Source organism: Lytechinus variegatus, chromosome 16, assembly GCF_018143015.1.
Source record: "Lytechinus variegatus isolate NC3 chromosome 16, Lvar_3.0, whole genome shotgun sequence".
NCBI classification, from domain to species: Eukaryota; Metazoa; Echinodermata; class Echinoidea; order Temnopleuroida; family Toxopneustidae; genus Lytechinus; species Lytechinus variegatus.
In genome coordinates this window covers 2,785,905-2,809,195 of record NC_054755.1, presented here as the reverse complement: position 1 = coordinate 2,809,195, position 23,291 = coordinate 2,785,905, and the positions used below count along the sequence as shown (strand labels likewise).

Genomic DNA, 23,291 nt, shown 5'->3' with positions numbered 1-23,291 from the left:
AGTAGGCATGCTTAAAACAATGATAGTGGAATCTTACATATTACTCATTTTGATCAGATATGGCACCACTGGCATTACCTAGCACATACCTCGCCCTTCACACAGCTGCCAGTAAACTTCTATTGTTGTTCAAGGAAAAAAAATGGGTATTTTACATAATTATGGTATTGATGCTTGCATAAAATAATTTCACAAAATTATAAATCCTTAAAATAGAGTTCAGTTTTTACTAGTTCATGAATGAATTGTAATCGAAATCCTTAGGAAAATTGTATGATTTATCTTTCCAGGCTTTAGGAACTGACTACATGTGCCATAAGATGAGTGGTGCAATTAGCCTATTTTTTTAAGGGGGCTTAATATGGCATATCACATAAAATTTATATTGAAAAAAATTGCAAGAAGCGATCGAAGCAAGCAAGGAAAAAAATTTTTTGGGAAAAGAGGCACCCCACCCCATTTGTAAGCCAATGAACAAGATGGTTATACTTTTTAGGCTTATGAAGAAAAATTACCGAAAGATGTCAAGTTGGCCAATCTTAAAATATACCTTTTGAGACAAAGGGAAGTTTTTGCAACCGCTACACAGATGCTTTCATGAACATTAAGACTGGATTGTCAGAAGTCCTAATGACAAAGCAGCCTTTGTAAAAAAAATCATGTGAATCAAAACAGCATTGTGGTCCTAGACTCTTGACTAAAGACATAATTTTGTTGTCAACTCTGAATCAGAGGAAGATTTGCTGTCCCCGTTCACCCATTTTCAACACGCACACATTCGTAATTCCGAAGCTTCGTTATTCCGAAGGTTCAGATATTCCGAAGGTTCGTTATTCCGAAGGTTCGTATTTCCGGAGGTTTGTAATTCCGAAGGTTCGTTAGTCCGAAATGAAATGAAGTTCGTTAATTCCAAAGGTTCGTTAATCCGAAAACGAAATGAGGGTCGTAATTCCAAAGGTTCGTTAATCCAAAAACGAAGTGAAGTTCGTAATTTCGAAAACGAAATAAGGCTCGTTAATTATTTCGTTTTCGGACTAACGAACCTTAGGAAAAACGAACCATATTTCGTTATCGGAATAACGAACCTTATTTCGTTTTCGTATTATCGAACCTTCGGAATAACGCCACAAATGTTCGGATTAATGAACCCTTTTACGTTTTCGGATTAGCGAACATCTAAGTATAGGCTATTTACGTGTTTCGGAATTACGAACCTTCGGAATAAAGAACCTTCCGAATTACGAAGTGTAACCTTTTCAACAATGGCCTTTAGGCTCAATAGATTCTCAACGTTCCAGAGAGCATTTGCGTAGTGATAGTAATAACTTACAAATACAGAGAAAGAATGGCAGGAACATTTGTTCTTGGAAATTGTCAGGATTGTAGCCAGGATGAAAACAATGTAATACTTTGCAATTTGCAGTGGGAGGGCTCACAAGGCAGAGTGTTACTAATGTTTGCCTCCCGGGGGGGCCACTTACATTGACGAGTGGATACCATGCGCGACCAAAAAAACACGTAAAAAGGATGTCTTTTTCACGATAGGGCACGTTACGTACGTAACGTGATAAGGGTGTCAAAAACACAAAAATAATGAAAAAAGGGTATCTCACTAGGAAAATTACGTGTTTAGGGTCGATTTTGCGGGGATGATGAAACAAAAATAAAATGTTTTATAAAGGATGTCCTTTTTGCCCCAACACGACGTGTTTAGAGTCCGATTTGCGCGAAGTGTAGAAGGTGGGGTCGAACTTAATCAAATAAGGTAAAGCCGACGACCGAAGGACCCGTAACAATAAAACATTCCTATACTTGTTTAGGGGTTCATTTCGGGGAATATTTGCCAAGAGTATCGTTTTGTTTCCAATACGTGTTAAGAGTAGGGTTTCACACGTCAGTACTTATTAAGGGGTGCATTTTCAGAATATGGAAATTACGTGTTTAGGGTGCTTTTCGAGACCCAATGGTCGCGCATGGTATCCACTCATGAATGGAACTGGCCCCCCGGGGTTTGCCTACATCAAAAGATTTTCCACTCAATATAAACTGAAATATATTACTATAGAAAATATCACTTTACAGTACAATCTCGGTACGTTTTGTGAATGAAAGCAAGGTTTTAAGATAAGGCTTAAAAGCAGGAAATGATTTTGATGTAGAGCCTTGTGGAAAGTCTCCACCCTGCAGAGTAGAGTATAGTTGCATTGTTTTCTTAATTTCTTGATGAAAAATGGAATCAAGAGAGAGAGTGCGTGAAAGGTAGAGTAAAATGTACAAGAGGAATCTATTGCCTTAAATATTCTATTTCAAAAACAAAAATGGCAATATCAGTGACATATTTAAGGGGGATGGTTATGGGTGAATTGTTAAGGCCCCTAGTAAAGAGGGATGGGGTACATCATCGATGGGCCCAAGAGTACCAGATGCTGGGGGAATGGGTGCGCCCCAAATACAATGAGGGGGGGGGTTGCCTCTTGTTCCCCCAGAGATTTAGATGGAGATGCTATGGACAGTGAGGTAGAGGAGTAGGATGATGTAGCAGATAAGCTGGATGCAGAATCTGTCACCAACCCCTGAGGATCAATTGGCAAGCTTTATTTTAAGTGGCCGTGATAAAGTTAAAGGTCGGTCCCAATAGCAACGAGTTGGTTTGAATGAATAAAGAAAACAAGCCTGAAAAATTAATCAAAATTTCACTGAACTTGAAATAGATATCTGATTTGAAGTAATGATTTGACATAGAATTTGGCCTATTTTCACAAATAACAGATATGTGTGAGTTATATGGAAATGCAAGGACTGATTTATTTTTGCAATATCTTATTAAAATGGATAGCATACTTTCAGTTTTGTAAATTGGACAGTAAGGTAGGTCTTTATTAAATCACAATTAGTTGTTTCAAAAGAATTTTACATATACTACATATTCCCAGAAGAAATGTATATTTAAAGGACAAGTGCAACACCCACCCAACAAAAAGTTGATTTGAATAAAAAGAGAAAAATCCAACTAGCATAACTGAAAATTTCATCAAAATTGAATGTGAATTAAGAAAGTTATGACATTTTTCAGTTTCACTTAGTTATATAGGCACCTTCTGGTTGGTATGCAAATGTCACTATTTCTTTTGTATTTTATTTATATGAGAATATGAAATATTCCAATTTTCTAATTGTCCTGTGAAACAAATTTTCATTCCTCCTTATTAAACATGGCTTTACCACTGTTATAACTGACATTTTATGGTTCAGTTAAGTTGGTCCTTAATGTCAAATTGACAAAAATGAAATATTGTGATATAAAAAACAAAGGAAATAGTGGTCACGGTGGACATTAACTCTCTCATTTGTGCATATAACTGTTTTGTGAAAAATAAGCGGAAATTTACAACGCCATAACTTTCTTATTTTACATTTAATTTTGAACAAATTTTCAGCATTATGCTTGTTTGGTTTTTCTCTATTTTTTCAAACATTTTTTGGGGATGAACTTGACCTTTAAAGAAAATAGACTTCAAAGAAAAAGTAAGTCGGCATTGATGGATGTTGATCAGTTCTTTCATGTGCATACCGTACCCTTGTGCATATAACTGTAAAATGACATTGCTTTTCATTTTACACCCAAATGAAATTTTCAGCATTATGCTCATTCAAGTTTTCTCTTTTTATTCATATCCACTCGGTGCCAGGGTAATGGACTTTATCAATATAAGAATGAGAGAGACAGGGGTAGAGAGATAAAGAGATGATAATAATAGGAAATTATATAACGCCATCTGTCTAGAAATATTCTATTGAGGCGCGTTGTTCCTACCATTACCACCTCAGCTTTAGCTCGAGCTGCCTTTCAGCGCTCCTGCCGGGTACCCATTCACATCACCTGGGCTGAGTGCAGCACAATGTGGATAAATTTCTTGCTAAATAGGAATAATTACGCCATGGCTGGGATTAATATAGAAATAAAGAATTAAAAAAGATAGAGAATGTGGGGGGGTCAAAGAAGCCAGGTATAGAGAGTGGGGGGGGGGGGATTCGTGACATTTTGACCATGGACCCAAACATTAGGTCCATGGCTTGACAAAAACTATTGGTATATAGGGGCATATAGGCCTACTTACTTTGGCAATGATCTGTTGTATTTCGACAACATATAATATATGTCGTTGAAATACAACAGATCATAATATATGCTTTTCCTATGATCTTCTTCAATATTCTACAGGAAAAAATTCCTTCCAATAACCCCCCCCCCCAAAAAAAAAAAGTCATCCCATTTTGACGAGAAATTGGAGTTTCCGATTATCAGTTCTTTCGATCTTCAAAACCAATGCCCCCTACCCGGCCCCCCCCCAAAAAAAAAAGGACAAGAGAAGTGAATTCCATGAAGACTGGATAATCTAGACTACTTTTTGGCAGACCCTGGAAAGAATTCGCTGATCCATGTTTACAAAGTTGATGCATACGTAATTATAGTCTTCGATTTTACCACAAGTGCTTGCAAATTAACATGTTAGTGCCTGTAATTTGTACGCGCGCTTCGTAGAAATGGCGACTTGTTGCGAAAGACCGTGATCAATCGAGTTTCATGGGGATTTTCTAGGAAATCGGATCAAAATGGCGTCTTTGAAGTTGTCAGAATGCGTTTGCCCCATCTGCTTGTGCATTTTGATCGAGCCAGTCACGATGCCGTGTAACCATGAGCTTTGTATGCCATGTTTTCGGAAGAATGTGGAACAGGCCAACTTGACTTGCCCGATGTGCCGCCTGCGTATCAGCAACTGGGCCCGCAAACATTCGGGGCGATTGATCAACGAGGAGCGGTGGAGGAGTATCCAGGAAGCCTTCCCCGTGCTCTGCCAGAGACGAATGGAGACTGGAGATGAAGGCGATGATGATGTTTTAGGTTAGTGTCCAATCAGTTTTCAGTTAAATCCCTGGGGCCGATTGCACGAAAGGGTCTTTCGGCCAAATCGTGGTTTTGGGAACCACTCGTAGATTTGTGTACGCGCACTTGAATGGAGGTGGAAATAGGGAACCGTGCGTGTGACTGAATAAAGCGTTGCTGTATGAAGTGAACGGTGGTTCCCTATATCACGATAATGCCGGTCTTTCTAAGTAGACAGCTGGCAGCCGTCTGTTTCGAGGAGTTTTTAAACATTTATTAAAAAAATTCTCGTACTCGACTCGTAGACGTAGTCGTACACAGACTGACTGCTCGCTATCATCAGGTAACCCAGGGAACTCCCGCCCACTACAATTCCATTAATAATGTTATATTTTCATTTATCCATGTACCGGGTGTGCTTCTGATGCTCTGTGATGTATGAAACCAGACAAAAACTGATTTTTGTTTGTAAAGTCTGTCATTGAATCTCTGTGAATTGGAATACGCTGGACTCTCATTATTATATTATGCTTTCATCTTGTCAAGTTTTATTAGCCATTTAAATGAAATGATAGAACTCGTTGTGTAATGCAATAGCTGAACAAATTGTAAACGTCCATATTGTGATGTACAGGACATATGTCCATGTGTAAAACGAATGTGGAACGTGAAATTTGGTCAAAATTTATAATTAACTGGATGGAAGCAAAAGTATGCTGTCAGTAAGTTTGACATGCATTATTATGATTGATAATTAAATTATAGTACCGGTATATGATGAAACAAAACAACAAACACTTTATGACTAATGATTATGTACATGTATAAAATATTTAATTGATAACATAAAATAAAAAGTATTCTGATATACATGTACATGTATGCACCCTGGTGGGTGTTTCATAAAGCTGTTCGTAAGATAAGAACCACTTTCAGAACGACTGGTGATCCTTTCTTTTGGTAAATGGTATACACTATAGGCGATGGTTTAGCGCGTAAGAAAGGATCACCAATCATTCTTAAAGTCACTCTTAACTTACGAACAGCTTTATGAAACGGCCCCCAGGTCCCTTGTTATTAATTCCAAAATACGAATCATAACTTTATTGTCAGCTTTTGATCAATATTCAACCACCGATATGATATTATAATATCTACCGTAAATTTAATGTACATGTATCTTAGCTTCTAATTGAAGAATTACCCTAGAATTACATAGAAATCCTATGTATAAGTGTGGTGTGTCCTGTATGTCACACATTCCTGTTAGTCACAAAGCATACATAAGGGTCAAGTCCACCCCAGAAAAATGTTGATTTGAATAGAGAAAAATCAAACTAGCGTAATGATGAAAATTTCTTCAAAATACATGTAAAATAAAGTTATGCCTTGTGCATATCACTGTTTTGTGAAAATTAAAAATGCCATAACTTGGCATTTTGAATTTTCACAAAACGGTGATATGCACAACTCATACAAATGACATACAAATGAGTCAGTTGATGATATCCATCACTCACTATTTCTTTTGTTCTTTGTAACAAAATTTCATTTTTTTACATATATGACTGAACCATGTAGTATTAAACAACATTTTATTCCACATGTTCAGGGAGGAATTAATCATTGTTTAACTTAACAATGAGAAGAAACTTAGAATATTTTCTATAATAAAATACAGAAGAAATAGTGGGTGGATGACGTACATCATTTGCCTCATTTGCATACTGACCTAGCAGTGCATAATTGTTTTGTGAATTTAACTTTTTAAGCGAAACTGTAAAATGTCATATCTTTCTTATTTTACAACCGATTTTGATGAAACTGTCAGTGTTATGCTTGTTGGATTTTTCTCTTTTACTCAAATCAACGTTTTGTTGGGGTGGACTTGTCCTTTAATTAGCTGGTGTAAATAAACATGAAATTAATCACCCGGTAAGTAAATTCACTTCCATTTTTGGATATGTGTTAAAATATAAATTATATCTCTCTAAAGTGTGTAGAAAACTGTTCAACTTTCCTTTAAATTAGAATCTATAGAAACATAGGCTAAATTGTGACATACGGGACTACTGTAGGTTTTGTACACCAGGTATTAAATTAACATGAGTAATTTTCAAAATAATTTTTTTTTCTTGAATGTTTGCATACTTAACACTACATGTCCCCACAAAAATATATATTGTGCATTATCTGCAGATAAAAAAATATGTTGTCCTGTACGTCGCGCCAATTAATGATTTCTTTGAATCATGACCTTGGCATTCAGAAGGAAAAATATAGAGGGAAAAAAGTTTTATAATGACATACAATATGTTAAATTTAGGAAAAGATTTAATTTTGGCTTCAGAGGGGACAACAGCTTTGACCTGCCCGTAAACTAAAAGAAAGTGGGTTTGAATTTATCAAAACATTGAAAAATGTCTTGTTAAAACATGGTTAAATTTCGAATAACCACAGCTTCTGCTCTACTAAAGTCCGTCCTTCAATGCATTTTGATCAAGAATTATTCATGCATGTATTGCTGTTTTTTATATCAAAGCCTTCAAGGTTATTTGGGGTTTGAAGAACAAGGTCTATCTCAATGTGATTTATCTTAATTTATGAGAATATCCTTCTCTGATGAAATGCAAGGCCAAATTGACAACACAAAATAGATACCGGTAAACATTGTAAGAATCATCGCACGCATACCTTTATTGAAATTTATGGTAAATAGGTGTTGAATATTATCAATGAATATAAATGTACTGATATAAATAAAAAAAAACACTATTTGATTTATAAGTTTTTGTACTGAAAATGTTTTTACTTGTTGGATTTGGTGCATGGTTTTTATTTCATGAGGTAGATGCAATGACATTGAATACATGATTGCTTCATCAGATGACTGCTAGCTATACTTTTCTTTTGAATTTCAGATTTAATGACACAGCCCCCTCCCCCTGTCATACACGTCGCTCAACCAGGTGAGATTGGTGAAGAATTCAAGAAGGAATCAGAAAAGGTAAGTTTAAAAACATAGCTTGTTTTTGTAAGATTCAAAATGTTCATGATTCGCGAAACTAACACCACAATTCAATCTAAGTAATATTTTTGTACATGTATGCTTGACATTTAGTTTGCAGGGTATTGGGGTATTTGATATTTAAAGATATGATCAAATTTATGACTGCTACCCTGTCATAAATTTTGTCACATTTTTGCTTGTATTGAGATTATGTGCATTTAAGAACTGCATATTTTACCTACACATATATGGTCGCATGTCATAAGGTGGTCCAATTTCGTGAACAGGGTAAAAATGGTCAAAAATTTTATTATTTGATATGTTATACATGTAGCTATACCATTCTCTACATAATGAAAAAGTTTTAAGTTTTGAATACCGTTATTTTTCCTTAAAATGACTAATTAACAGCTAATTATTACATAGATGTCAATGTAAATGTGAATTTTGAAATGCGTTTTTCTCAAATTGGACCTGCTGCACATAAAATGGTGTCAAAAGTTAATGCAACATTGGATCACCCTAGTATTTTGCAGTTATAATCTTGAAACATCAATGATTAAATCTGTACCAAAAATAAAATAATATTTTATTTTATGCATGTTAATTATACTAATAATTTCACATTTCTGCCCCCAAAATACCTGTCATTGTATTTGTATGCTTGGCAAAATGACAACATCATGGGTTGAAATGTTTGTTGCAATGATACACAACATTTGTACTAAAAATTAAGATTACAAATTAGATAATTAACCAAATCTCTCCGGTTTACTAATTGATAAGGTTGCAGATCAGAGCTGACATACACATGTATTCCATTGCTGCATATTTTCAAAATTGTCAAATTTTTATGACATTTAGTTGTTCCCTGAGCACTTTAAAACGCCCAGAAATATGAGGATATCAGTCATATTACATATTATAGTAAGTTGTTAATTAGGTTTAATTAACATTTTATCATTTACCGCATCCACCGGCTCCATATCCACCGGCTCCGCCACCCCTGTTACTTCAAACTTAATGTGCTATAGTTTTTGTTCCTGATATTGTATTGATCTAATTCATAGTAATATATTTAGCCTATAGTTCTAGCTTCAAAATGAGATATTACTCAATAAATTTTGTTAAGATGCTGTGATGTAGCAGCAATTTATCCATGGCACCGTGTGGAAAATTGTTCATACGCCACCCTTTTTGCATACCCAACTTATGAAATGCGACCATATCTCTACTACTTTTTGAGATAATAAAGGCATATATGCTAAAGTTGTAGACATGTAATTTAAAAGATATCAAAGGAGAGATGAAATATGTACATGAATGCCTTTCTGTCAACCTAAAAACTCTGAAACAACCCCCCAAAAAAGCAAAAGAAATCTTTTTGATATACATTATAATTGATGGTTTTGTGTAATTTCTATCGTGCCGATAGTAATAGAACACATAAGTGTATGGATGAAATATTTCCGGTCACTTTATATTTCACTTTTTTGAAGCACTTAATAATGATTTTCGGTTGCAATTTTTTTCTGGGCTTCATTTTTGTAACATATCCCAGGTGCAGGTGAAAAGTGGGACCTCGCAGCTCAGATTTTTAAAAGTCAAATCAATGTTAGCAAATACATGTACACGTACCTTTAACCTCTACGGATTCTTACTGTAGGTTTGCAAATTATCTGGTTTTGTAAATTGTGTTGCTACAATACACAAGTCAGTGAGAAAAACATTATTTTGTATTAAATATTCCAGTATCATCCATCAAATCTTAACTTTTAAAATTCCTTTGTTTTTCAGTTGTATGGGATGCAACTGAGCATTAATATCCTGTTTGAATAAAATTTGGCCCTGTATCAATCATGATAATTGGTTGAATTTTAGTCCAAAATGACACATTTCTCGCGAGTCACACTCTTGTGTCCTGGGAGTCACATTTTCAAATGGCAACTAATTGAAAATAAAAAGTTATGAGTATTTCCAAGATGTTTTAAAATTATGTCCAGAAAATTTGATCTAAATCTGAAGAATATCTGAGGAAATTCCAGTTAAATACTAAAAGTCAGGAATCTTCAAATTGGAATACCTCTTACAAAAATGACTGAAAATTCAAATTTTTTGTTTGGCAACGTGTATTGTCATTGCTGTGATTGAAATAAATAGGGAAAACAGGTGTGTAATATAAAATTTTCAAGTAATTAGCCTTAAAAAATTCAAAATTTTGGGTGAATGTCATGTGAGTCACAATGGAATGGCTGAGTAGGCCTACAGTATACCCCCCCCTTTTTGTCTCACCTGCGAAGCAAAGTGAGACTATAGGCGCCGCTTTTCCGACGGCGGCGGCGGCGGCGGCGGCGTCAACATCAAATCTTAACCTGAGGTTAAGTTTTTGAAATGACGTCATAACTTAGAAAGTATATGGACCTAGTTAATAAAACTTGGCCATAAGGTTAATCAAGTATTACTGAACATCCTATTAGAGTTTCATGTCACATGACCAAGGTCAAAGGTCATTTAGGGTCAATGAACTAAGACCATGTTGGAGGGATCAACATCGAAATCTTAACCTGAGGTTAAGTTTTTGAAATGTCATCATAACTTAGAAAATATATGGACCTAGTTCATGAAACTTGGACATAAGGTTGATCAAGTATCACTGAACATCCTGCATGAGTTTCACGTCACATGACCAAGGTCAAAGGTCATTTAGGGTCAATGAACTTTGGCCGAATTGGGGATATCTGTTGAATTCCCATCATAACTTTGAATGTTTATGGATCTGATTCATGAAACTTGGACATAATAGTAATCAAGCATCACTAAACATTTTGTGCAAGTTTCAGGTCTCATGATTAAGGTCAAAGGTCATTTAGGGTCAATGAACTTTGGCCGAATCGGGGGTATCTTGAATTACCATCATAACTTTGAAAGTTTATTTGTCTAGTTCATTAAACTTGGACATTAGAGTAATCAAGTATCACTGAACATCCTGTGCACGTTTCAGGTCACATGACCAAGGTCAAAGGTCAATGAACTTTGGCCGAATTGGGTGTATCTGTTGAATTACCATCATAACTTTGAAAGTTTATGGATCTGATTCATGAAACTTGTACATAAGAGTAATCAAGTATCACTGAACATCCTGTTCGAGTTTCAGGTCACATGATCAAGGTAAAAGGTCATGTAAGGTCAATGAACTTTGGCCATGTTGGGTTTTTTTGTTGAATAACCATCATATCTCTGTAAGTTTATTGGTCTAGTTCATAAAAAGTGGACATAAGAGTAACCATGTATCACTGAACATCTTGTGCGAGTTAGAGTAGTATTCAAAGTGAGCACTGCTGCTATATTGAACCGCGTGATGCAGGTGAGACGGCCAGAGGCATTCCACTTGTTTTATCAAAAAATTTTGGATGAGAAAATAGAGAAAACATATTTTTTTCTTGGCCCTATTTACATCAAACATCATGCATTTAGATTGATATGTACATGTAAACTAAGTCTTTATATAAAGTAAACATTCATTGCCGATTTCTTTAATTGATAATTATTTTGTAACGATTCCAGCAAGAATAAGCAAAATCAGATCAGCCAAGTTGATCGAGGTTTTCTTTTTATAATTCATCGCCTAGGTAAGAGAGGAATATCGACGAGAGTTGGAAGATGCAGTGAAGCGTAGTGAAGAATACATCAAGGAACTTCAGAAAGAGGAGGTGAAGAGATTTGAAGAGAGACAGGAAGAGTTGCTTAGTCAGGAGAAGCAGGATGCAGAGCTTGCTAGACAACTGGCCAAGGAGGAACCTGATGAAATGGTGAGTAGAGAAAAATGTATTATTTGCTTTCTTAAGGCCACCAAACACCTTACGACCCGACTGGTTGGCGACTGGCTTGCGACTGAGTGAGGGGAGATGAATCACAAGGTAGTCAAAAGCCTCGACAACGCACACCTTGCGATCCAATCTGCGACTCACACATGCGCTTTTTGGCATAGCAGCTGAGAAAGTGCGCTTACTCCTGCGTATGCGCATTTATCATATATGCGTCGTGCAACTCTGCTGTCTGATTGGCTGGAAGTTGGATTGAGCTTGCGATCCAGTCATAAGGATTCGACAGGTCAAATCCTTCCAATTTTCCTTGCGACTTGTCTCTGACCGGTCTGCGGCGCTCAAGCTGCCAAGAGCTATGGCGTCACATCTCCCCTCACTCAGTCGTAAGCCAGTCGGGTCGTAAGGTGCACCGTGCGGTGGCCTTTAGGTGACTTGTACAATAAAGTCACAACTCCATACTACATGTAAGATGGATTGATTTCAGGTCAAAGCTATGGAATAAATTGGAATAAGTAAATCTGAATTTTACTGTATGTATTGTATGCATTGACTGATATTCTTGAATATGACACAAATATCACGTTACATGTCAGTATACAAAATAAAAATGAATCTTCTTAAAGTAGAAAGTTCATTTGAAAGAAATGGAAAAGATAATTCAGGGGATTTTGAGTAGAACATGACTCTCTACTAAATAATCAAAATTGTTTTGATTATTTATGATTTCTTGTTCATTGGTTTGTGTGATGTATCAAACTAAAGCAAATGTTGTATTAGGATATGAGCAGGGTTTGAACTCTCACCCGATGTTCCCTGGCCCAATACTTATGTTAATGATATACCATAACACCTGTCATTACTCACATTTTAATTATACTTGCTTATATAGCGCTTAATACTTTGTAAGAAGTCTCTATAAAGCGCTCAACAGTATATGCAGCATAATTACCCTGGCTTTAGCAGTGCAGCTGTTACATGTACATGCTGCCTTTCAAGAAATAAATTCCTGCCAGGTACCCATTTACCTCACCTGGGTTGAGTGCAGCAAATTGTGGATCAATTTCTTGCTGAATGAAATTACGCCATGGTTGGGATTCGAACCCACGACCCTCTGTTTCAAAGTCCGGAGACTTATCCACTGGGCCACAACGCTAGTTCTTATGTTTGTTATGTTTTTTTTTCTTTCTAGATTTATCGAGGTGAGAGGGTTCATGTGATGAGAGAACAAGTCTTAAAAGACGAGGAGCTTGCCAGGAGAATTCAGATGACTGAACAGTCTTTGTCTAATGTAGGTATCTAGCTCTTCTTTGATGTTGTTTGAAGGTTTGCATGGTGGCATGTACAATTGCTGATGTGGTTTATGGTACACCATGTGGAGTGTTATAGAAACAGTGGATAGAAGAAAAGGAATGGAAAGGCGAGAAAGCGGATATTTTAGAGTAGAGTATTCTTTCTTGGAAGTAGTCCTGAAAAGGACTGTTAACCAGAAGAGATTGGTGAGTTGAAAAAAACAGCTTGAGTAGTAGGACAGATGAGGAGATGCTGGCTTGAGTCAGCAAGTAGAGATGATGAGTAGTAGCAGTAGAGAGACTCGACGTTTCGTGCAGGTTGACTGTCCATCTTCAGGAGTCCTCATCTGTCCTACTACTGAATCTGTTTTTTCAACTCACCAATCTCTTCTGGTTTACAGTCCTTTTAAGGACTACTTCCAAGAAAGAATACTCTACTCTCAAATCTCCACTTTCTCGCCTATCCATTCCTTTTCTTCTTCTATCCACTGTTTCTATAACACTCCACATGGTGTACCATAAACCACATCAGCGATAGTTCTTGCCCATGTTTATTATCAGCGATAATAAACATGGGCAATTCCATAAAAAAATCACCTTTTTGTACGTCTGCTGACCACCATTTTTACTTCACTTCGTAAACTGTCCAAGTCATGGTCATTTGAGAGCATTAGAGACTGTCAAAAGAACAAAAACTCAGAGACAGAAAATTTCGTGAAGGTCCCACATATATAGGGTCGGACGTTACGGACGTACATATTTTGTAGAATTGCCCATATGCTGATTGTAGAGTGCATCCCAAGGACTATAGCTCATATGGATCTGGATGGATATGGCTCAACTTTCCTGAACAATATAATGAGTCGGATGCATCTTGTGAAAATATGAAGTTGAAATGAGAATTTGGGCAGTGGCTTTTTTGTCACTCATTCAAGTAATAGTTTGAGGGAATGAATTGTGTAAAACCTGTATAAGGTACACTATGAGTAAATGATATTGCAAAAATTGCGTATATTGCGCATATCACTGTGATAACATCACGTGCCTGAATCAGGTCAGAAGTATTTGTAAATCTATCCGCTATCAATTGCGTAACATTGGTTTCATTTGAAAATATTTAACTCGTTCTGCAACAGAGAAACTTGTGCACTCACTCATTTCCTCACGTCTTGATTTTAATAGGTAATAGTCTTCTCTTTAATATACCTAACTCTAAAATTAACCAACTTCAGAATTCAGCATCTCGCATTGTTTCTCTGTCAAATAAACATGATCACATCACTCTTGTTCTTGAAAACTTCCATTGGTTGCCCATAAAGGATCGCATAGTTTTCAAATGTCTACTTTTGGTTTATCATATCATCATTCGATCCGCACTTGATTCCAACAAGTCTCTCATACACCACTATCAACCTGCACGACTCAACGATCATCCCAATCTAGTGTCTTACATATCCCACTATCTAAAAAATCCTGGGGCAATCGAGCCTTTGCTCATGCCGGACCGAAGAATTCAAACTCTGCAACATCCTTTACATGTGTAAGGGCAACCTAAAATTGCATTTATTCACCAGCAGGTACTAAGTTTGAAGACAGACATTTTTCCTTCATTGTAAATTACCCTTTCTTGTACTTCTCTTCTCCTTACTTTTATGTTTTGCTCTCTTATAAGCGCCTTGAGAATTTAATAAAAATGGAAAAGACGCTATATAAATCAGTAGTATTATTATCATTATTAATCACAGACTCCTACACCTAAATCCCCTGACATCATCATCCTGCCCTCATCCGGAGGCTCGTCTCGCAAGAACAGCGCTTCATCATCGACCATCAAATGCCTTAGCATAGAGAAGTTCCTGTCCCCAATGAGTAGGAAGAGTAAATCTCCTGAGGGAGCAGCCATTGAGGATCAGCCATCTACTTCAGCACATTCCCCAGGTGAGTGGGTCTTTGAAAACAGGAGTTTTGCTAAAAATCTTTGGCTATGTTAACACAATGGCCTGATGTCACTTCTAATATGGCAACTTATGCAAATTGTTGTACCATGGACCTATTACAAATGGACATTCAATGAGAGCATTTTATGGCCACCACCTGTTCCCAGCTGTCAAAATTGCTGTCACACAGTTAATTTTCTCTTTTTTTTACGACAAGCACCCAGGGCAAATGTTTACTCAATCCCTTCTTGGGCCATGACAGTCACAGCTCGATCTCTAGCCCTCTTCTGACCAGATGCGGTCATGTAAACTTGATCACAGCGATCAGGATGGGCGACAGCTGCCAGCGCTCTGTTTATGAAAGGATTAGCGCTAACGGTCTTAGGCCCTAAGGAGGGGATTCGTTGAACAACCAGTTGTAATAGGTCCATGGTTGTACGCAAAATTTTTAGAAAAGTGTGTTTTTTGATAATTTGTATAGAGCCTTAAATCAATTTACAATAACTTGTGTGAATGGTCTACAGTCATTGACAGAAGTCTTGTTGCAGGTACTTGTGATGAATAAACCCTTTCTAACTTTACTGTAAATCCTCTTATCTTTGGTAAATATGTTTCAAATTAATTCTAATGACTCAAATATATCAGGTAGCAGTGATATAACATTTAATCTGACCTGATGATAGCAGTGACATAATGTCAAATAGGCCTTTTTCAGCTGGACAAAAGTCATGATGCAATTTACACATCATTCAGACTGAATCAACAAACTTTGTTTCTGACATCATTTCAAAAATTAAACAGACTGCAACACTGACAATTAACACTTTAGTATCTGCTGTGACTTCCTTTGGCCTTGATAACAGTCTGCCATACGTCTTGGGAGGGATGAATTTTGGTAAAGTCAGAAAGGGTTTACTTCATCAGAAGTACCTTCAACAAGACCTCTGTCCATGACTGTATATAATCTTTTGTTACTCTGTCAATTCTACCTAAATATCGCAAAACTTATAGAAAATAAAAATTAAACTAGAATTTTAATTCGTCTTACGGACAATTTAGGTGATCTGTCTGTGAATCTCCTGATCACGATCTAATTTTCAATCATTATGACCATGTCAACGCAGATCAACATGATCATGATAATAAACGGACTTTTATTAACAGAAGACATGTTAAATACAGCTGAAAGACAAAAAATGAGGTTGTGTAAAAGATCTTGTTTTATTAGAAAATGGCAAATGCAATTTCGCAAGTAACTACACGAAATAATGAAAATAATGTTGCCGGAATCCATAAATGTAGAATCAAGTTTTGAGAAAAACCAGTACTAATAGAGGCTACACACAAATATATGAGCAAAAAAAAATTGTCTAGCGAGTTTCGAACCAAGGACCCTTGAGTTTTAAGGCAGGTACGCTATCCATTAGACCACAAAGCTTCTCATACTTTCATCATTCAAAGAATGACTACTATCTCAAGTTGACTTATGGCAGTGTGAAAATTGGGATTGTGATATGCCTAGATAAATTCTCAATTTTGAGAATAAAAAATTAATAAAAATGAAAATTTTTGAAGATATTTAGTAAGAGTACAAACTCAGCTACAATATGTCGAAATCTGGGCGAAAAATGACCAACAAATACAGAGTTATAGTCATATTTGCAAAATTATTAAAACGTCATATAACAAAAATGGAAAATTTTAGTTCCAACGCCACTTTAATGACATGATAAAATTAAGGGTCAAATGTGACATGAAATCACATCTACAATTCATACCCTATCCGAATACAAAAGGAAATTTAGGGGTCAACGGACTATCTGAAGAGTTATACTGAATTTTGTAAAGGCATGTTTTTGCACATATTTGGCCTATTGTGAACGCGCGCTTGCAGGATTATTCAAACTTTGATGGAGGCTAATTCCTTTACTACTTGTCGTAGGACGTTGATTAAGGTATCAAATTAATCAGAAATTTAATAATGAATGCATTGACGTAAAAGAAACGGTGATTCTACATTGCATAACGACATTACGCGCGTGAACGCGCGCGAAAACGTGTGAGCGGGCAAATTCTTGAAATGCTTTAAATGACCTGAAACGTACTCTACTTTGATCAAAAAGTGATTTTGAGCATTTTAATATTTTTACGCGCGCGTACATGCGCGTCATGACCTGTACATGACCTCTGATGACATGGACAGTTGACCCTTGATCTGAAGTTGATTTCTTGTTAATATTGTTAACTTTTGATGATTGATAATGTGATTTTACAAAATGGCGCGTAGATGACGTCACGATGACCATTAGACGTTGAACTTGTTTCGTACACATTGTATGATAACTGTCCATATTTGATAATATTTTGATAAAAATTAAAAATTGATTGAATAGTTTTGATGACTTTGGTGGAACAAAAAAAGGGTGGAAAAAGAAAAAGAAATAAAAAGAATAAAGAAATAAATAAAAAAGAAAATTTGTAGAAACATAATAATTGTCGACAACCCACATACATGTAAGTACCATATTTGGTGATATGAACCTGGTATATTTATGAGTAGTTTTATGAAATTTATATACTAAAGGACAAGTCCACCCCAACAAAAACTTGATTTCAATAAAAAGAGAAAAATCCAACAATCATAATGCTGAAAATTTCATCAAAATCGGATGTAAAATAAGAAAGTTATGACATTTTAAAATTTCGCTTCATTTCACAAAACAGTTATATGCACATCTTGGTCAGTATGCAAATGAGGGAACTGATGACATCACTATTTCTTTTGTATTTTATTATATGAAATATTTTGAATTTCTCGTCATTGTCATGTGAATTGAAGTTTCATTCCTCCCTGAACATGTAGAATTCCATTATTTTAACATTTTGTGGTTCAGGCAAGGAGGTCCTAATTGTCAAATTCGCAAAAATTGAAATATTGTATAAATCAAACAATAAAAGTCAAAAGAATGATGAGAGAGTGACATCATCGACTCTCTCATTTGGATGTAACTAATTCGTTCATATAACTATTTTGTGAAAATAAGCAAAACTTTGAAATGTCATAACTTAATTTTACACCCGATTTTGATTAAATTTTCAGCATTGTGCTTGTCTGATTTTTTTTTCTTTATTAATTCAAATCAACATTTTTTTGAGGTGGACTTGACCTTATACTCAGGAATATGTGCTGCTTTGTGGCTTTGGAAGGAAAGATGACAGTGAACTGTCACATCCATGATGAATAATTTTTTTTTTGCATACAAAACCTCGAGTGTTTCTAAGGATAGATGCTTTGCTTCATATTCATTGTCATTATGATTATTTTGTTTTTGTTATTAATTATTACAGTAAATGCAAGTCCCAGGAAAGAAGAAAACTCCCCTTCTCCTTCTGGTAATGGAGCGTCCACCAAGCGACGCGGGGCCTTCTCTCCTGTTGTCCTGAAGGCACCGCGGTTGAAGGAACTTGATGACATCCACCTCAGGGCTCACAGTACAGATAGCAATGATAGTATCTCAGAGGAGATGAATCATTTCAAACCTATTCATGTCTCACCAAGGACGGCTCGCAGGTAAGAAAGATCGCTCTGAAATCAATTTTGGGATATCTTCAATATTGCATAGGTTTGCATGAAGTCATTCTGTTTCTAAAAAAACAAAAACATGATTTTGAAATCTCTACTTTGACAATCAGAGTTCAAATTTTTTAGCCTATTGTTTATTTTCCCTCACCAATACAAAAATTAGGAAGCTTTAAATATCCCGATGTTATGGGTGACTTAGAATCTCTTTGCTTCAAACCCCTTATTCATGTGCATAAAGCAGAGCTGCCAAGTAGTACTGATTTTCCGTATTTAGTACTGAAAATAGAGAGGAATACTGATGGTTTCATGCAAAATACTGATTTCTTAAGTTTCAGTTTATGTGTTGTCCTATGGTATTCCTGTGAAAATACTAATTTCCTCACCAAAATACTGATTTTCAGCCTTGAAAATACTGAAATGTTCTTGTTCAGGTTGGCAGCTCTGATAAAGGCTGATCCCCCCCAAAAAAATTAAAACATCATAAATGAGAAATCTGTCGTAATAAAGGTGATAATGCGAATCTGTCACTTTGTTTTCTTTATCTCATAACATTTGAAACAAAATTCACAATTCCCAGTTGCCTGGTACTTGCTAGTCATATTTTGCCCAAAGCCTCCAATTTCTGTGTTTTCTACCCAGGAAACTACCAGACGGCAGAGCGGAGTCACCACCCATAGTCTTCACAACCCCAAGGAATCTTCAAAGGATAGAAGATGGTGCAGACACTGCAAAGGAGACCTCAATCAAGATGTCATCCTTGCTGAAAGCCCGCTGGAAGGACATGGAAGCAGAACGGACAAACCAGGTGAATGAAACTTCTAAGGCTACGATGACTAGTCTGGCAAGGCAACTGAAGAAACAGATGTCAAGGCAGCAGAGCAGCAAGCAAGCGAGACAAGGGGATCAAGGGAATCGACAGGGAGAGCCCCCTCAGAAGAAGGCCAAAGTTGAGATGTCAGGGGCAGGGGATGCATCCTTGAGAACCAAAGATCCTTCAGCAAACAACCTCAGCAACAGTAGCCATACCCTGCTTCAGATGAGAGTTGAGGAAACTGGGAAAACAGACACAGACTTGATAGCTGACATTGATGACAGCGGCGATGCAACTGATTATAATCATAACTGCAACAATAGCAGGATACTGGATACAAAACTTAAGTCGTCACCTTATGGGAAATGTGACCATTCTGGTGACAGGTTGTCCAGTTGGGATGGTAGTGACAATGCTAATGCCAATGTAAGGGTCCAGGGAATTTCAGGGAAAGGTGAGGATGAAGTCGGTGGGAGTCCAAAGACTTATAAAAAGAAAGTGCACACTCCCATCAAAGAATATGCAATGAGGGAACATACAAAGTTGCAGACCAGGGTTACAAACAGTATCAAAGACTTGTTCAGTGCAAGACGTTCAAAGTCAAAGGCATCCAATGGAGATTGTGTCAAAAATGGTTCAGAGCCTCTTCTTCCTTCATTGCCTAAACCTGAAGATGGCTTGAACACAAGATTAGAAAAAAGTTTGCCAAATGGAAATTCAGGAGATACGGACTGTAGTAGATCAAAAGCTGACTCATTGCAGCAGACAAAAACAGTATCTAGTCGACAGAACAAAGCCAAGAGTGCCAATGGCAGAGACTCTGCCTCTAGTAACCAAAGATGTAATTCAGGAGATGGGTCAAGGAGCAGTTCATCAAAGGTTGAAGTGTCTTACGAGGAATGGCTGAAGAGCAATGAGTGTGAAACAGATTCTATGCAAGCAAAGTCCAAGGGTACGGGTAATGATAGTGTCAGTGATTCATCCACATGTAACATATCTCAGAACTTTAATTCAGTCTCCAAACTTGACTCAGGCATTATTGCTGAGAATAGTACAGCGCAATTGACAATATGTGATGAAAGCTTAACCACCTCAGATGATCCAGTCTTGAAGATGGCAAGCCAAGATTCTGATGTGAGCATGGCAAGTGTTGATGACGAATCGGGACATTTGAGAAACAAAAGCAATGGCAATAGAAAGGAGAAAAATCGCGGAAAGGTCAAACCCAGCAAGGGTAGAGGATCTTCTCGGAAATCTCCAAGGAAGTCTGAGGAGACAATCCTGCGATACATGGAGCTCCTGGACCAGGAGCAGAAGAGACTTACGCAGGAGGATGAGGATCGTCTCCTGGCAGAGAGGCTCCAGAGAGAGTTTGACAAGGAGATGAGACAGAGGGAGGCTGTAGATAGGTCTAAAGGTACTGATGATGCTTATGAGCTTAGGCAACAACAAAGGACACTTTACCGCTACATGGAATGAATTCATATCCATTTCATTAATGTATCATTGTGATTGTGGGTTTGTCTTATTCCCTACTCAGTTTTTGTTTTACCCGTCTTGTACTTGAAAGAATAATTATGGGAGTGTTTCATCAGCATTTCCGTCTGACAAATTATCAGATCGGACGACTGTTCTTGATTTTTGATTGGCTGAGAAGCAGGGTTCCTTGGTATCTGTGGATAAAACAGGACTTGTCAAAGGTTTAATCCGATAGTTACCACAAGAATTGTGCTTCTTGGTTAAATGTTCAAACAACTTGTCAAACAACCAATGTTGGTAAAATGCTCTCCTGAACTCCAAATTGATTCAAATTTTTGTATTGCATGGCAAACTATTGCAACTATATGAAGTAAATAATTGTGCTGGATCAAAAGGTTCAGCACATACTATTTACTTAATAAGATGCTAAATGAATATTCATGAAGGGCTTGATGACATTGCAAGGTACAGGTCACTGATTTTGGCTGCTGAACCTATCTCAAGATAAGCAGAGTGAAGTTTTTTTTGGTTTGAAGTAGAAAATCTGCCTTGACATCAAGTTGGTTTTGATATAAGCAGAAATATGAGAGAAACATGCCATTGAAAGTTTGACACAAAGATCATAGATTAAATAAGTTTTAAAGCCTTGATTTTGTGATATTAGATGCAAGCAAGTGTCCCATTTGTCATATAATGTGAATCAATTGCATACAAATGGGGGCAGGGGGCAAGAGCCCCCCAAAATTTTTCACGACTAAGAAAATAATATAAAGGGATAAGGGTGAAATATACATGTATAGTTTTCTGAATGTTTCAAAATCTATCACAAACTTGGATTTTTAAAATAAAAACGTTGAAATTTTGGCTCATTCACTCTGCTCGCCCGCAACTTTTTATAGTTTTTACGCGATTTGAATGCCCTATGGAGCTCCTTCAAAATTTTTGGCTCATTACACCACTGATGTGAATTACAATTTTGTAGTCGTTTAGGATGCCTGAAAGTGTTTTCCTCCTGGAATCAACTAGGAATGTATTGAATGCACAGGAAAATCATTTTCTATTCTACGAGAAAATGGCATCTTATGGAATTCATAACATATACCATATTGGGAAGCTGTGCTGCTTGCATGTGATATCACAAAATTAAAACTGAGTAAATCTGCAAAACAGAAGTTCTCTGATTTAATTTTTGTTCAAACCTTTGTTAATGTTTTTCCCATTTGTCTGCTTGTATTGAACCCATCTTGACATCAGGGGAGCGTTTCATCAATATTTTCATCCGACAAGTTGTCAGATATGACATCTTTCCATGATTTTGATTGGCTGAGAGGCACTGTTCCTATGGTAACTGTCGGATAAAATGGGACATGTCGGATGAAACGTCTGACAAGTCCTTTCATGAAACGCTCCCCATGGTTAACTTCCTCTCTCAGGATACTGTTCAAAAGAAATACAAGTATAGTTGACTTGAAGTTTTACGATGATGATCTTTGAAGGTTTTCACTGTGGAAAGAAATAAGGAAGTTTGAGCTAAAGGCCATAATCCTGAAAAGGATTGTTTATCTTTCTTGGGCTGTTTGAGGATTCTTAAAAAAAGGTCAGGGTTCCCACAGTTATGGAAAATCCTGGAAAAATTTGTGGTCATGGAAAGTCAGGGAATTTGGAAAATGTGTGAAATGTCATGGAAAAGTCATGGAATTACATTTACCTCTTTGGTATGGCAGCTTTCCAGTTTGTAATGTCTCGCAACTCTCATACTATGTAATCATACTCTGCTATTATAATTGGTGTTCATGATTTCCATTTTTTCCAGTTTTGTGACATCCCAAATTCTACATAACTCCCTGAATGTCACGGGAAGTCATAAAAAGCAGCAATTTAGTCAAGGACAAGTCATGAAAAAGTCATGGAATTCTGTTTTCAAATTTCTGTGGGAACTCTCAAAGTCCTTTTAGGAGCTATCATCAAACAGCCAGGCAAGAGAAATAGACGGTCCTTTTCAGGACTATATACATGTATACAGTGTGTACCGCAAATTTCCATAAGAAGTTTTGTGAAATTATGAGAATCAGGTATCAGTAGATTGTATCTCTGGTTATTATGGTATTTAAGTAAATATTGTAAAACAAGTTTTTAATGAAAATGTAATGTTCATTGAGAAATGGCACAGCCAGAAAGCTCCGCAACATTTTTGTGTTCAATGTGAATGGGATATGAGGCTTTGAAAAAAAATATATTGCAGAGGCAACATGAATTTGCATACCAATATATATTCCCTTGAAAAGTTAGCACAATGGAAATTAATATGTCTGGAGTTGCATGGTTGAAAAAGCTTTTAATAACTTGTGATGTCATAAGTAATATTAGCATCATATAAGGTAACCCAGGGAGCTCTCAGGCGGGAGCCCAGGGGCTTACTGTGTATTTGGCCATAGACATGGGACTAGGGTAAGTTTGAGTTTCCAGAGAAACA

At 36.6% G+C, this 23,291-nt stretch overlaps 1 protein-coding gene across 1 annotated transcript; it reads left to right on the top strand.

The window, feature by feature from the left end:
• The first annotated feature begins 4,429 nt into the window (after nt 1-4,429).
• On the top strand, nt 4,430-22,146 carry LOC121429590 (E3 ubiquitin-protein ligase RNF169-like). Its single transcript, XM_041626696.1, has 7 exons — nt 4,430-4,903; nt 7,807-7,892; nt 11,525-11,704; nt 12,909-13,007; nt 14,754-14,946; nt 18,294-18,516; nt 19,168-22,146. Exons 1-7 carry the CDS (start codon nt 4,615-4,617, stop codon nt 20,816-20,818), a joined length of 2,721 nt encoding a protein of 906 aa, XP_041482630.1. The 5' UTR covers nt 4,430-4,614; the 3' UTR covers nt 20,819-22,146.
• Nucleotides 22,147-23,291: the final 1,145 nt, after the last annotated feature.